Raw genomic sequence first — 17,596 nt, 5'->3', positions numbered from 1 at the left:
AAGCCATGTAAACTTGCTTATAAAGCAAAGATACCAAAGCATCAAATTTAAAAACCCAATCAGTTTCTTTCTTTAACAGATCTAAGCGATTATTCATTCTGTAGTAGGAGTCAGGGTAAGAAAAACAGTAGTAGCTGTATAGTGTATACAGTACGATTACTGTAGTAACACTGCTCTTCAGATTACACGTCTTTATTACAGCTAGCATGATATAACAGGATCCAACCCTGGCAGGACATCAAGAAGCACTCCTTCAGCCAGAGCGGTAAGCTACTTCATGCTACCAGCTTCATATTGTGGTCAGGGATCAAAACCACAAAGTGCAAATCTGTCAAGTGACAACCTTTGCTCAACATAGGACCGTTTACCCAGATGAGCTGATTGTAATCTATTCTCTGATACTGTCACTGTTAAGCCTGGAAGACAAGCCACCGAGGCACAAATGCAAACAGTGCAGGAGTAGCCGAACTGGGTCCTCCTGTCACTTCATATCTAAGACAGTTCAGGAGTAACTCTGTCCTCCTGTCACTTCATATCTAAGACAGTTCAGGAGTAACTGGGTCCTCCTGTCACTTCATATCTAAGACAGTGCAGGAGTAGCCGAACTGGGTCCTCCTGTCACTTCATATCTAAGACAGTTCAGGAGTAACTCTGTCCTCCTGTCACTTCATATCTAAGACAGTTCAGGAGTAACTCTGTCCTCCTGTCACTTCATATCTAAGACAGTTCAGGAGTAACTCTGTCCTCTTGTCACTTCATATCTAAGACAGTTCAGGAGTAACTCTGTCCTCCTGTCACTTCATATCTAAGACAGTTCAGGAGTAACTGGGTCCTCCTGTCACTTCATATCTAAGACAGTGCAGGAGTAGCCGAACTGGGTCCTCCTGTCACTTCATATCTAAGACAGTTCAGGAGTAACTCTGTCCTCCTGTCACTTCATATCTAAGACAGTTCAGGAGTAACTCTGTCCTCCTGTCACTTCATATCTAAGACAGTTCAGGAGTAACTCTGTCCTCTTGTCACTTCATATCTAAGACAGTTCAGGAGTAACTCTGTCCTCCTGTCACTTCATATCTAAGACAGTTCAGGAGTAACTCTGTCCTCCTGACACTTCATATCTAAGACAGTTCAGGAGTAACTCTGTCCTCCTGTCACTTCATATCTAAGACAGTTCAGGAGTAACTGGGTCCTCCTGTCACTTCATATCTAAGACAGTTCAGGAGTAACTCTGTCCTCCTGTCACTTCATATCTAAGACAGTTCAGGAGTAACTCTGTCCTCCTGTCACTTCATATCTAAGACAGTTCAGGAGTAACTGTCCTCCTGTCACTTCATATCTAAGATAGTTCAGGAGTAACTCTGTCCTCTTGTCACTTCATATCTAAGACAGTTCAGGAGTAACTCTGTCCTCCTGTCACTTCATATCTAAGACAGTTCAGGAGTAACTCTGTCCTCCTGACACTTCATATCTAAGACAGTTCAGGAGTAACTCTGTCCTCCTGTCACTTCATATCTAAGACAGTTCAGGAGTAACTGGGTCCTCCTGTCACTTCATATCTAAGACAGTTCAGGAGTAACTCTGTCCTCCTGTCACTTCATATCTAAGACAGTTCAGGAGTAACTCTGTCCTCCTGACACTTCATATCTAAGACAGTTCAGGAGTAACTCTGTCCTCCTGTCACTTCATATCTAAGACAGTTCAGGAGTAACTCTGTCCTCCTGTCACTTCATATCTAAGACAGTTCAGGAGTAACTCTGTCCTCCTGTCACTTCATATCTAAGACAGTTCAGGAGTAACTCTGTCCTCCTGTCACTTCATATCTAAGACAGTTCAGGAGTAACTGGGTCCTCCTGTCACTTCATATCTAAGACAGTTCAGGAGTAACTCTGTCCTCCTGTCACTTCATATCTAAGACAGTTCAGGAGTAACTCTGTCCTCCTGTCACTTCATATCTAAGACAGTTCAGGAGTAACTCTGTCCTCCTGACACTTCATATCTAAGACAGTTCAGGAGTAACTCTGTCCTCCTGTCACTTCATATCTAAGACAGTTCAGGAGTAACTGGGTCCTCCTGTCACTTCATATCTAAGACAGTTCAGGAGTAACTCTGTCCTCCTGTCACTTCATATCTAAGACAGTTCAGGAGTAACTCTATCCTCTTGACACTTCATATCTAAGACAGTTCAGGAGTAACTCTGTCCTCCTGTCACTTCATATCTAAGACAGTTCAGGAGTAACTCGGTCCTCCTGACACTTCATATCTAAGACAGTTCAGGAGTAACTCTGTCCTCCTGTCACTTCATATTGAAGACAGTTCAGGAGTAACTCTGTCCTCCTGTCACTTCATATCTAAGAAGACAGTTCAGGAGTAACTCTGTCCTCCTGTCACTTCATATCTAAGACAGTTCAGGAGTAACTCTGTCCTCCTGACACTTCATATCTAAGACAGTTCAGGAGTAACTCTGTCCTCCTGTCACTTCATATCTAAGACAGTTCAGGAGTAACTGGGTCCTCCTGTCACTTCATATCTAAGACAGTTCAGGAGTAACTCTGTCCTCCTGACACTTCATATCTAAGACAGTTCAGGAGTAACTCTGTCCTCCTGTCACTTCATATCTAAGACAGTTCAGGAGTAACTCTGTCCTCCTGTCACTTCATATCTAAGACAGTTCAGGAGTAACTCTATCCTCCTGACACTTCATATCTAAGACAGTTCAGGAGTAACTCTGTCCTCCTGTCACTTCATATCTAAGACAGTTCAGGAGTAACTCTGTCCTCCTGACACTTCATATCTAAGACAGTTCAGGAGTAACTCTGTCCTCCTGTCACTTCATATCTAAGACAGTTCAGGAGTAACTCTGTCCTCCTGTCACTTCATATCTAAGACAGTTCAGGAGTAACTCTGTCCTCCTGACACTTCATATCTAAGACAGTTCAGGAGTAACTCTGTCCTCCTGTCACTTCATATCTAAGACAGTTCAGGAGTAACTCTGTCCTCCTGTCACTTCATATCTAAGACAGTTCAGGAGTAACTCTGTCCTCCTGTCACTTCATATCTAAGAAGACAGTTCAGGAGTAACTCTGTCCTCCTGACACTTCATATCTAAGACAGTTCAGGAGTAACTCTGTCCTCCTGTCACTTCATATCTAAGACAGTTCAGGAGTAACTCTGTCCTCCTGTCACTTCATATCTAAGACAGTTCAGGAGTAACTCTGTCCTCCTGACACTTCATATCTAAGACAGTTCAGGAGTAACTCTGTCCTCCTGTCACTTCATATCTAAGACAGTTTAGGAGTAACTCTGTCCTCCTGTCACTTCATATCTAAGACAGTTCAGGAGTAACTCTGTCCTCCTGTCACTTCATATCTAAGAAGACAGTTCAGGAGTAACTCTGTCCTCCTGTCACTTCATATCTAAGACAGTTCAGGAGTAACTCTGTCCTCCTGACACTTCATATCTAAGACAGTTCAGGAGTAACTCTGTCCTCCTGTCACTTCATATCTAAGACAGTTCAGGAGTAACTCTGTCCTCCTGTCACTTCATATCTAAGACAGTTCAGGAGTAACTCTGTCCTCCTGTCACTTCATATCTAAGACAGTTCAGGAGTAACTCTGTCCTCCTGACACTTCATATCTAAGACAGTTCAGGAGTAACTCTGTCCTCCTGTCACTTCATATCTAAGACAGTTCAGGAGTAACTGGGTCCTCCTGTCACTTCATATCTAAGACAGTTCAGGAGTAACTCTGTCCTCCTGACACTTCATATCTAAGACAGTTCAGGAGTAACTCTGTCCTCCTGTCACTTCATATCTAAGACAGTTCAGGAGTAACTCTGTCCTCCTGTCACTTCATATCTAAGACAGTTCAGGAGTAACTCTATCCTCCTGACACTTCATATCTAAGACAGTTCAGGATTAACTCTGTCCTCCTGTCACTTCATAACTAAGACAGTTCAGGAGTAACTCTGTCCTCCTGTCACTTCATATCTAAGACAGTTCAGGAGTAACTTTGTCCTCCTGTCACTTCATATCTAAGACAGTTCAGGAGTAACTCTGTCCTCCTGACACTTCATATCTAAGACAGTTCAGGAGTAACTCTGTCCTCCTGTCACTTCATATCTAAGACAGTTCAGGAGTAACTCTGTCCTCCTGTCACTTCATATCTAAGACAGTTCAGGAGTAACTGGGTCCTCCTGTCACTTCATATCTAAGACAGTTCAGGAGTAACTGGGTCCTCCTGACACTTCATATCTAAGCGAGCATGAGTGCATTCACCAGAAATGAAAGCAGCCTTCCTCATGTTTGGATTTCATTTCAGTTGGTAGGGACATTTTAAGCCCTATTCACATGGGACACGTGGGGACTTTATGTCATTAACGAATTACCCTCGTCCTCTCGTTCGAATTACACAGGATTAATATTATCTGGGGACTTGTGTCCTCACCAAAAGAGACAGATGATCTGCAGTTATTACAGATCACTGGACGTCCGCAGGTATTATTACTGCCAGTATGGCTTCTTCAGTCACATGTTCATTCAAACCTCAACCTTGAATCTTGTGAAGAAAAAAATGCTGACATGAAGAAACAGTTGGACTGAAGTCCCCATCACCCTACCTAACCTTTCTCTCTCTTCCTCAAGTTTCCCTCAAACCTCCAAGCATGAAGCTCCAGCCAACCAAGAACGCATGCATGCACAGGCGCACACACACACACACACACACACACACACACACACCGATACAGTTCCACTGACATGTCCAACCAAGCAGACAGGCACAGAAACACACACACACGCTCTACTCAGAGACTCGTGTCGCCCTTACAGTCCTATCAGAACGGCTATTACTTCCACACCGACAATTCACTGTGCTCTGTCGAAACACACACTCGTCACCCGGCAGCGGCACGCGCACAGCTCTTCCCCCGGTGGACTCAGCAAGTACCTCGGGGGTCAAGGGACGTTCTTCTGCTAAAGGGAACGGGTTAGCAGCAGCAGTGGGCGGCGACAGAAAGGCGTGCGCCCTGATTGGGTCTGACACGGCGCCCGTCACAACTCACTGAGGGGTTTGAGGATGCTGTTGCTGGCCTCGTCGTTGTTCTCTGCGTCCGACCTGTCAGAGAGGTTCTCCGTCAACCTCTCCTTCCTGTCCTTGTGGCCGGTTCTGCCCCGGCGGTGGCGTCTCCGGCGGCGGTAGCTCTTGGGGACGTGCACGCCGATGTAAATGGTGTGGTGACCTGCCAGGGAAAAGGACAGAGCAAGAGCAGCATTAAGTTTAACACTCCTAGTTTCTGTCACAAATGCGGCTTCAAACAACTTCTTTTTTTTTTTTTTTTGCCCCCGTATTCTCCCCCTGCCAAGCTGTGCCCGTCATTGCTTCACCCCCTCTGTCGATCTGGGGAGAGGTGTAAACTAGCACATGCTTCCTCCAATACATGTGCAGTCGCCAGCCGCTTCTTTTCACCTGACAGCGAGGGAGTTTCACCGGCAGGACGTAGCACGTGGGGAGCGTGGGAGGAACGCGCTATTCCCCCTAGTTCCCCCCCCCCCCCCCCCCCGAACAGGTGCCACGACCGACCAGAGGCTGCGCTAGCGCAGTGGCCAGAGCACATACCCTTAATCCGGCTTCCCACCCGCAGACACGGCCAATTGTGGCTGTATGGACGCCCGACCAAGCCGGGGGGCAACAAGGGGCACGAACGAACCTGCGACCCTCGTGTTGTTGGTAGGCAGGGAATCTAACGCCCAATGCAAGTAACCTTTGACACAATGAATTTCACACCTGATTTTTCTTATCCAGAAGTGCAAAACTAATGACATACGTAAACATCTAAAACAATAAAAGTGCGACATGAATGCGTGCAACATGCGTGCAACATATAACCTTAACCCAATATTGACCACGTATACAGTTATTTTCCCGTGGCCCAGAATAGAAGCGGCGGTGAGACAGCGCAGCAGGGCCGTGCAGGTGGCAGTACGCTGTCAAAATAAATATTTGGATGGAAAAAGAAGTAGCGAGTAGCAGTGAAGAAGACTGCGGCTGCTCGCATGACAGCACAGCTGCTCCGCGCGGCGCGGCGCGCTACGGCAGCACCCACAGGACCTGCAGCTTCACATGCAGTCGAGTGGTTTAGGGTCAATAGCCACAGGCAGACTGGACTGTTTGGGGATAACATACCATCATACCAACATGCCATGTATGTTATTGGAATGCTCGATCAAGTATTTGGTGCAAGAGCAGTTAGAGCTACTGTTATTATTTTATTATTAAAAGAGCTATTTATTGGCTTGTTTACTTGCTTAAAGGATGGCTTTACCGCTAATCAACCCACTTTGTATCGTATATAATCTCGGTAATATAAGCACATGGGCAGTGTTTTGCCTTCTCTCTCTGTTTACCTCAAGAGAAAATGCTCCTGCTCCTGTCTGCAGAAACTCCGCCCCCACCAGCTGCAACTCATTAGGGCTCGTTAAGTCTCTCCATGCTATAGACCCTTTTCACGGGGGCCATTTTGTGTTGAAAAGGCAGAATAAACACAGGTGCAAGCAAAACACTAATGAGGGTTTCCTAATTCCAATCATGGAAGTTGGAAACCCTCATTAGTGTTTTGCTTGCACCTGTGTTTACCCTGCCTTTTTGACACAAAATGGCCTCCGTGAGAAGGGTCTATTCTCCATGGATGTGCGCAGCCGCAGATTCTGCCTCTCCAGCACAACTTCCGCAGCTCCGTTCTGACGCGTTGTGACGTAAAACGTGAAACGTAAATGTAAAACGGAGGAAATGGGAGATCTCCATGAGCAAAAAACACAGCGAGAGGTAAACACTGCCCATGTGTGTATATTACAGAGATTATGAATGATACAAAGTGGGTTGATGAGCGTTAAAGGGTTACCGTGTGTTACCACACACACTGTATTTTAACTCACTGCATTTTACAGGTTTAACGAAGCATATTTTGTGATTGGCTTTGGTCAGAAGCACAAACCCCTTTAAAAAAGAAAAGTAGCCTCGTTTGAAACACCTTTTAATGTCTTTGAAGGCGTTTCAACAAATTAGACCGTCACAGGCTTTATTCTCATGGCAGCCATTTTGAACTTATGATCCAAACTGAAATATAACTGTATGCCTTTAACCATAACTCTGTTTTCCTTTTTCTTCTTCTTTTAAATTGACGGTTTATTGGTTTTCTGCGAGGACGCCACAGATATAATAGACAAGTTGCATTATGTCGATGGTGATTACACAGATGTCTGAGTATTTATGAACACAAATTCAGTGACTATTTAGTTTTTATACTGGTTTACTAGTTTTTAACTAGTGTCAACCCTGTTAACATGAAACCTCTGCATGCCCTGATGGTCATGACAGTGTTGCTTATTTCTCTGTTCTGAACAGACGAAGGCTACAAAGAGCAAACTCTCAGAGGAAACATCATCGGTTCTTCGTGAACAATGCCTCTGTGCGATTAGTGTCAAGCCATAGCCTGGAGCGGAGTCTGGGTAACGCTGAGCCAAGCACTGCTGCACATGACCCAACCAGGAAGTGGCCGAACCCCTCAAAACAACAGACAATGACCTCTCTCTTGAAGGACAACGGCACTGGTTATTCATCAGTGTAACAATGCCTTGTGTTTTGGGGGGGGTTCATCTAAATTCACTGTTCCAGCAGGCCGTTTCTGAGCATCGAGAGACGAGGCGGAAGCAAAAAGGACGAAGAGAAACTTGAGACGTAAAATGTTTTGTTATTTCTAAACCGATATACTGAGCCGATATTGGTCTTTTGTTAAATCTCAAACATCAGCCAGTCAAGTGCTGATATGATGGATCTTCCTCACGAGAGAGAGAATAAAACTTCAGTCCAAGGTCCCCCCTGTGGCATGATGCAGGGTTGATGAGAGAGAGAGAGAGAGAGAGAGAGAGAGAGAGAGAGAGAGAGAGAGAGAGAGAGAGAGAGAGAGAGAGAGAGAGAGAGAGAGACTACAAACCCAAGTACTAAGGAATAAGGAGTGAAAAATTAATGGGTTGTTTAAGATGATTTTGATGGGGTCTCCTCCATTAATCAATTTTAATGGGATTTTGCATGGGTGAATTAATGTAGGCTAAATAAGGGATTCCTGGTTGGCAGAGGAGAGAGAGACACAGACTCAGGCCAGACAGACAGAGACAGAGAGACAGACTCAGGCCAGACAGACAGAGACAGAGAGAGAGACAGACTCAGGCCAGACAGACAGAGACAGAGAGACAGACTCAGGCCAGACAGACAGAGACAGAGAGATTACTGTTTTAATGTAGATGTCCAGCTTTATGCTGACGACACAGTTATCTTCACAAGGGCTAAAAACCCAGGGGAGGCGGCACGTGTCTTATCTTCAGCTCTCTCTCATATCCAGGCATGGCTAACTAAATCTTGTCTCGTGCTGAATGCAAAAAAAACAGTTTGCATGTTCTTTTCTAAAAGAAACATTGCACCTGCGCGCTCCAATGTCTTCTTGGGGTCAGAGGAATTATCTGTGGTTAACGAGTTTAAATACTTAGGCGTGATGTTGGACTCCAACCTAACGTTCAGCAACCACATCAAAATGATCTCCAAAAAAATTAAATTCCACTTGTATAACTTCAGACAAATAAGGAGCTGTCTGTCCACAGACGCTGCGTTTTTATTTTTACACTCGATGAGCCTTTCGCATCTGAATTATTGTATAAATAGCTGGTCGTTGACAGGAGTAACCACTCTCAAACCAGCCGAATTACTTTATAAAAAAGCCCTGAAAATAGTAGATAAAAAACCCTTTTCTCATCACCACTGTCATGTCATACGTAAATATGACATGCTAAGTTTTGAGAACTTTAGAAATTTCACCTCTGCCTGTCTAATATACAAAGTTCTACATGGACTGGCGCCGCCTCCTCTAGCTGACTTCATTAAATATCGTTCGACCGCCAACTCGACCCGTGTCACTCGGGCCATCACGAACAAGGTCTGTGAGGTCCCCTTTAGAAAAACTTGCTTTAGCCAGAGGACCTTATCCTACATGGGAAGCACCCTCTGGAATAATCTACCTCTCTTTATTAGAGAATGCCCTAGTCTCGCCACCTTTAAAGGCCAATTGAAATTGTGGCTCAGATCAAACCAACAATGTGATCATTTTTAACATATTGTCTGTCATGTTTTACTGCATGCTCTGTGTGTTTTACTCACCTTATGTTTTACTAACCTTTTATACTATTCATTTTTTGTACTATTAATTTTTTTTTCTTTTCAAGATTACATCAACCTGCCATGGGACTACAGGTGGAAACTAGCCCTTGGGCTAAAACCTGGCATATTTACTGTACGGCTGTACTGTCCATTAATGTGCAATGTCCCATCTTCTAAATAAATGAATCTGAATCTGAATCTGAATCTGAGAGAGAGAGACAGACTCAGGCCGGACAGACAGAGACAGAGAGACAGACTCAGGCCAGACAGACAGAGACAGAGACAGAGAGAGAGAGACAGACTCAGGCCAGACAGACAGAGACAGAGACAGACTCAGGACAGACAGACAGACAGAGACAGAGAGAGAGACAGACTCAGGTCAGACCGACAGAGACAGAGAGAGAGACAGACTCAGGTCAGACCGACAGAGACAGAGAGAGAGACAGACTCAGGCCAGACAGAGACAGACTCAGGCCAGACAGACAGAGACAGAGAGAGAGACAGACTCAGGCCAGACAGAGACAGAGACAGAGTCAGGCCAGACAGACAGAGACAGAGACAGAGCAGTTGTACAGAAAACACACATGCAGGCAGAAGGCAGAACCAGCATGGCCCGCACCAAGTCGCTGCCCAGTCGGCTTTTGGTTCAACAAAAGATGGCTCACCTCCCATGTTGATGTGACAACATCAAAACATCAGATGAAAGACAGCTGAGGCTCAGGACAACAAACAGCAGGAATCCTCCACTGTAGGAAACTAAGCTCCAAGCTGCTTTCAAATCAGCTGGGAAGGTGACAGCACATTCAGCTCAAGATCACATCCCACATCACATTTGTGGATCATATCTTTCAAACCGCTATATGCATACAAATTAAACATTCGCTTCAATTAGGGTTTGACCTGTAGGGGGGGCACTTTGAAGGCAGATACCAATATGGTTTTTAGTTTCATGCAAAGAAAAATTACAATTATGTCCCCCCGGGAATGTCTTCTTGTCTCTGAAACATTTAGAGTAGACCAACATGGGTCTGAATCCCATACTATCTACAATCTAATCTATTCTAATATCTACAATCTATCGAATAAGTCCAGTCTAGTATGACTGCAGTTTGGAGATGCTCCATTGTTTAATGAATGGGAGATTTATAGGACAGCTGGATTCTGTTTTGGAGCTTTTAAAACAATGTGGTTTATTTTATTGTAGCGCTTTTACCTGAGCCCAAACAAATCTATATAATATCAGCAGAAGACCATGCGTGTCACTGTCACCTCTCAAGGTTTGACAATTCACTGCTTCCTCTGTGTTCCTCTGTCCAATTAAAAGACATTTTCTGCACTACATTCTCAACTTTATGCATATAGACATTACAGAAGAAATACAATATTAATGTAGCTGTATGTGTACGGCATCACATAGCCTCTTTCCCTTCTTGCAATGGGAAACAGTCATTCCTTTTAAGAAATGCTAATTTAAGCGTATTATGGAACAAGAATAGCACACATAAAGACCCAAAATCAGCGGTGCAGTATTACCTTTTACATGTGCCATATGTCGTAATGTCATTGACAGTATGAGTAAATGAAAAGTGATATACTACTGTTTACACTAGGGATGTTAATGATTAATCGACAATCAATTGATCGATCGTTAAGAATTTGATCGATCAAACTATATGTTAACCGATTAATCGACAATGTAGTCTATGTGCTATTTTCTCATTTTTATTTTCTTTGCTGAAATGATTTAAGAGGGGTGGAATTTAACTTTCACTGTTCATACAGAGGAAGAAGAAAGCCAAGCTAGCAGACAGAAAGTCCAGGGTGGAGAATTACACCCAAAAAGACAACAGTCATCATTGTAAACATTGTAATACAATGTTGAAATCCGTCACAAGGACAATGACAGCTAATGCAGGAAGTGTAGTTGGTTGATCAACTTGTTGGGTCGGCCTAAAGACAGGTGTAAAAACCCTGCATTTTGTATTTTCTATTTTGTATGTCAAAAGCAGTTTTCTAATATAATGATTACAGTAATGGATTAATCGATCATTACCTTGACCAATTAATCGATTAAGGAAATTGATTAAAAAAAAATCAGTATAGCCTAGTTTACACTGGCTTATTTAGTATCATTAGGGTGAATGGCAGATCCAGCATGCAGCCAGTGGGCCTGACAACACAACCTGTAAGCAGATGTCAGGGCAGCGGCAACCAAAAGAGAATGAATGAGAGAAAAAGCGAGACAGACAGAGAGAAAAGAGAGTAGAGATATATCTGGTGCTGATAGAAGAGTGATAAAGCAGAGCGTGACAAGGAGCACACACACTGGACGACGGCACACGCGCACGAGAGAGAGAGAGAGAGAGAGAGAGAGAGAGAGAGAGAGGACGACAACAAGAGAGGAGGAGAGAGAGAGAGAGAGAGAGAGAGAGAGAGAGAGAGAGAGAGAGAGAGAGAGAGAGAGGACGACAACAAGAGAGGAGAGAGAGGACGACAACAAGAGAGGAGGAGAGAGAGAGAGAGAGAGCGTGACGTGATGTACGAGGAGGAAGACAAGGAACAAGAAACGGAGTCAAGGAGCCGGAAGGGAAGATTTGCACACTGCCAGCGCAGCTTTGTGAGCCACTTCCTCTCCTGTCTTTGTGCGGCGGAGGGACTCTCTTCTGCAGTGGGCCCGTAACCTCGCAAAGACTGAATGAAATGAAATGTGTTTGCTGGGGAGGTTTGTTTCGCTCGCTTAGATTGCTGAGCAGGAGCAAACACCACCACCAGTTTCCCCAGAAACCGAGGCAGTGTGGGACCAGCCCAGACCAGCGGGGGGGGGGGGGGGGGGGGGGGAGGGGAGCGGAGGGGAGCGGAGGGGAGGGGAGGAGAGGGGAGGGGTGGGGAGGGGAGGAGAGGAGAGGGGAGGGGTGGCAGCATGCCACACAGCACCCACTGCATGCTAATTTTCCAGAGCTAGAAAGACTTGTTGTCATGACTCATCATTTTATTCCTTTATTATCTATGAAGAATCAGTATAAACAAGCAGCGTGGAAAAATCGGTTCCCACTGGGTTAGAGAACAACAACCAATAGAAAGCCACAATTTCATTGATCCGTTTTGTTGTTTTATCTGTATTTTTAACTATTATCTTTTTATTATTATTTATAATTTATTAACCCCCCCTAAAGTCAAAAAGCAGTTGTTCTTCTTGTTCCTACAGTACAGTTGGATGTCTGAGCTTCACTGTGCAGAATGATGTCTACTCTGTGCAGAGTTGGACACTAGAATGTTGTTTCCACAATCGTCTGCTGACAGTGGAAAGTTCCTCAGAGCTCACTGAAAAGGCCGTTTTCAACAAGCAAGATTCGTGACATCATGAATCTTGGAGCCAATCCCTGTCCAGTATTCAGCAGTTAAAAAGCCCCAACACATTCTCACTCCCAACTGCAGATCGGTCAGGAACCCTTGTCGTCACTTTGTCACGAGTGAGAATGTGTTGAAAGCCTGTGTTGTATGCTGTGATTGGCTAGGTATGTTTTAGATAACTCTGATTGGTTGCTTTGGATTTTTAAATGAGGGAGAAGGAGGGGAGGTCATTTTAAGGATAACAAGATAATTTAACCTTTAACCAATTGTTATTCAAAGTAGAGTATTTTATACACATCATGAAACATGACTTTAAGAGTTCCAAGGGTCACCTACTGCATGTTGTCCCTTGACAATTTGTCATTTGTGATTGTTTTGAGCATTATCAGTGTCTCTGACGCAGCGTTCACATTCCAATGCTTAAAGAGCATTGGAGAGAAGGCACAAGCTAATCAGTGTCAACAAAGATAACTTGGTAATCAAAAAAAGGCTGAACCAAGGCACTGTTCAAAGATTTAAAAAACGCTTGAATACAAAGGCTTAGTCCATTTCTGGACAGATTCTGGAAAGATAATTTGATCATTGAAAAAACAGCCAGATCTTCATCTCACACAGACCTATCCCAAACCTAACCCTAACCCCTAACCCTAACCCAATTTTGCCAGAGGTTAAAGACGTTTCAACCGAACAGAATGATTTCTTTTAGTAGGTCTTAGTAGGTTAGTAGGTCTTGGAGTAGATTAGCGAGGTAAACACAGGCTCATATGCGTCCTACATGTGTGTCATGGCAGCTCGCTCAGACAGGTGAGCGTCACAGCCTGCGTGGAGGAAGTGCGTCTCACAAGGCTAAACGTGGAGCTTCCTGTTCCTCTCAGAGATCCCTTTCTCTCATCGCTTTTGAAAAAGGGTTCAGAAAGAATGTGTTCATCGGGAAACGGTCAAAAGTCTGTTCAAGCTCAATGTTACCTTCTTACATTTTCATTTTCCACTATGTGTGACTTGGCCTGCATCTGAGATTCAAACACAAAACTCACAAACAATATCTTACTGAACATATAACTAAAGTTATACCTTGTTGTACCTATAGGTCATCTTGTAAATCCCTCCTTAAAAACATACTTTTATCGAAAAGGTTGCCATCAATCCTGCTCTGATTCTAGCCAAGTTGCCTCATTTAATATTGAATGTTTAATCTTCTATAAAGTTTTGATTTATGTATTGTCATTTGTTTGTATTTTTCTCTCTTTGCCATGTTTATTACTAGGCCTACTGTACCTTCAGATTTTATTTCCACACTACAGGTTTCCTCGTATTTGTTCCTTGTTGCGAATCACTTAACTTTGGTTTTGAAAAGTTTACTATTAAGTCAATCTCTTTAACCCTTAAACGTACAATGTGTTTGAAGCTTTCTGCCGTTTGAGTTTCTCTTGCGCTGCGCCTAGTTTTGCACCTGGTATACCTCCGCCTCACATGAAGGTAAGCACACAGTGAGAAGGTCGTGTGTAGTCACCGAGGGGAACAACAGCCTTACCTTCGACCTCCTCTTCGTCACAGACGTGCTTGAGGAAGGAGGCTCCTCGGTCCAGCACCGCCTCGTCCTCCATCCTGTAGTAGTAGAAGAGGAAGAAAGACTGTTCACACTTTTGCTCCACGGACAGCGTGGAGCCATAGCTCCTGGGCTGGTTGGGCTGCAGTAAATTGGGACTGGGGTTCAGTCTGGTGCTGCTGGAGACGTTCATCTCCTCCCCATTAGAGAACCATTGACAGATTGCTCCTCTGACCGCGCCGAAGCGGGGAAATAACGCGCAGGATCCGCTGCAAACGACCCCCCCAGAGTGTGAGGGCAGCCTGTGGTCCTTGGGGAAGGCAAAGTGTGCGGTGGTGGATAGGTGTAAATGGATTTAATCTGGCTGAGGGGGGGGGTCAGGGGGGGGTCAGGAAGTGTCCGTCCCGCTAATCGAGTGTGATGGGTCAGAGCGACAGGCGCCGCTCATGCACAAAATCTCTGCGACGCGACGAGAAGTCTGTTAGTCTGGCTCTGTTGGTGCCGTTTCACCTGTTTTCAAGTCTTTATGTGTTTATTTATATCAGCCTTTATCACGAGCATGTCTCAAAGGGCCTAAACATACATCGTATCATTTACCATGCTACATCACCATTTTTACCATTACAACACCTCCAGTCAAACATTTGGACAAACCTCACTATTTATGTGTCTATAATAAAACAAACTCGTTTCGAGGATTTTTAAGCAGACACCTTTAGATGAAATGACAACCATAATACATTTAATCTGGTGTGTCCAACCTTTTGACTGGTAGTATATCTACTATACATATTACATAATACCATACTACACACACTCACACTCACACACCTATGGGGCAATTTAGAGTTTTTAATTCACCTAAACTGCATGTCTTTGGGGGCGTTCACAAACAAAACACACAACAACACAACGCACGCACGCACGCACGCACACACACACACACACACACACACAACAAGCTACTCCATCTGGTCAGTAATGCTTGCCACCCCTCACCCAACTCCACCCCACCTCCACCTCCACCTCCACCCAAGAGACAAGTGGGGCATCACATGTCTGTCTTCCTCATCCGCCCTTACAGGATTACACCAGCTTTACTTAAGTGACAACATACGAGCCCATAACAGGCCGGTGTGAGCAAAGTCCCCGCTGCTCCACCAGCAGCACAACCAGCAGCACCACCAGCAGCACCACCAGCAGCACCACCCCCAACACACTCGCTCTCCCTCCCTACTGTTTCCCAACAAATACGCGCCATGAAATCCCATTTCAAAATAACTTAATTGGTTCATCAGAAGAAGCAGAAATAAGTGGCAAAGGTCAGATTACAATGTTCTCAGTCAGCTAATTTGCACAGTGACTGAGTGACTGACTGCAGTGTGTCCAGTGAAAATTTGTGTTTCTGCAAATTCGTTATGAATTCAAACGTTGGACCTGAATAATTACATGTCACACATCTTTTCCTCCCAGACGTGCATGAGAATGAGCCATCTTGAGAGTGCTATCTGTTGTGGCTAGGAGATTATCAATGACTCAATTCAGGCCTCCCTTCCCCCCTACACACACACACACACGTGCACGAACGCACACGCGAACACACACACACACACACACACACACACACACACATACACACACACACACACACACACACACACACACACACACACACACACACACACACACACACACACACACACACACACACACACACCCTGTGTCACAAGTAATACCGGAAATACTTAATCTTTGCTTTGATGCTAATGGGATCAGTCAAATTGGTTTGTTTTGTAGAAGAATGGCCACAACATATTTGTTGTTGTCGTTGTTTTTAATCGATCACTTCCAAGGTTGAAAATACAGTAGATGTTTTAGTAAGCAAAAAAGAAGAAGAAAAGAAAAAAGAAGTTCTGTGTCAAATTTGATAATAAAACAAAAGTTTTCAATAATCATAGTAAATGACATTCTTTATTGGGTCGGTTTTTTTTTCTTATGTTTTTTAATGCTTGAGCTTAATAAGTTAACCAGCATTAATGATTTTTCTATGAGCTACAAAAATGCCAAATGTCTTTTCAGCAATCTGGGCACCCAGAGTCAATCAGTCTGACGACTAAGAAGACTCCGGGACAGATGGCTAATATATTTTGTGGTTTCCGGTGTCCAACGGATACGTCCGCCCCAAGACTTCCGCTTCCATCATTGTTTTCAGTCAGACGTCATCTCATAATATACAGCTGCATCTATATATTATTATTATTGTAACATTGTAACATATTATTATTATGAGCCAAAATGCGATCTCTTGACTTGTTCCCATATTGTCTTTTCAGTGACTGTAACCAGTTAACGTCCCAAGGGATTTCCTATGGGGAGTCACAGGAGTTCACGTTACTGTTTCAAAGCGTGTAGAATAATGTCATTGTACTGTAATAACACTCATGAATTCATTCATTTATTCATTCAGTCCTTCTACCCACATAATGCGCTCCGGGGTGGTGGGGCCTATCCCAGCATGCACTGGGGCGGAAGACAATGAGACCCGAATGAGACAGATTGCCAGTCCGTCGTCGCAGGGCGTTGTAATACTGTGATACTGTAATGATCCCCAAAGGAAAAATGTCTTTTCTCTTCGTCCCCCTTCCATAGACTGTACAAAAGATGGACGCTTTCCATAGACTGTACAAAAGATGGACGCTTTCCATAGACTGTACAAAAGATGGACGCTTTCCATAGACTGTACAAAAGATGGACGCTTTCCATAGACTGTACAAAAGATGGACGCTTTCCATAGACTGTACAAAAGATGGACGCTTTCCATAGACTGTACAAAAGATGGACGCTTTCCATAGACTGTACAAAAGATGGACGCTTTCCATAGACTGTAAAAAAGATGGACGTAGTGAGTTTAACGTCACCCATTGGTTTATGGATTGGCATTTTGGCTGCTGCCATTTTGGCTTTTTGGAGCTAGACGTACATTTGGACGAGAAGAGCCGCAGCGCTGCCACCGCCGCCTGCTATTGGTCCGTGATCGGCAAGCTACACGATCACTGGACGGGCGACCCGTCAATCACGCCCGAAACAGCCTTTTTATCATCTATTCAGGAGAGACCACATAACATTTCACTCGGACCAAAACGTTGAAAAAAATTGTGGATTTAAAGAAAATATTTTCTCAATGTTGTTTTTTACGTTTTGGTCTGAGTGAAATGTTCTATGGTCTCTCCAGATTCTAAATATAGCTGAACCGTTTGGTTTGACCAAGTGAAACTATTTTTAATAAGCATTTTACAAAAGGTCTATGGGAAAATAAATGGCGGATGAAAATCCCTGGTACAGTGCTGAAGCAGGAAGTGACGTTCACTTTGGCTCTCTCTATAGCGGTGTCAGCTGCTGCCCCTTATCCCCGGGTCTCAGCAGCTTTCCAAACACCACCACAGCCTTCTCACTTGCTCCATTGCCACCTATGGCACAAGCATGGACATAACAGGCCCAA

General features: G+C 44.3%; 1 protein-coding gene across 1 annotated transcript in view; it reads right to left on the bottom strand.

Annotated features, from left to right (window-relative positions):
* LOC310783705 (electrogenic sodium bicarbonate cotransporter 1-like) overlaps window positions 1-17,596 on the bottom strand; it is a gene marked incomplete at both ends in the record, with an annotated part of 73,625 nt that overhangs the window by 50,721 nt on the left and 5,308 nt on the right. The window contains 2 exons of the mRNA XM_083644628.1: window positions 5,059-5,235; window positions 14,083-14,156. Coding sequence (XP_083500754.1) covers window positions 5,059-5,235; window positions 14,083-14,156 — 251 coding nt within the window. The remainder of the gene's footprint in view (window positions 1-5,058; window positions 5,236-14,082; window positions 14,157-17,596) is intronic.

Source organism: Poromitra crassiceps, assembly GCF_964638095.1.
Source record: "Poromitra crassiceps genome assembly, chromosome: 10".
Classification (NCBI taxonomy): domain Eukaryota; kingdom Metazoa; phylum Chordata; class Actinopteri; order Beryciformes; family Melamphaidae; genus Poromitra; species Poromitra crassiceps.
The sequence above is the reverse complement of the archived record's forward strand: the minus strand, read 5'-3'. Positions and strand labels throughout refer to the sequence as shown.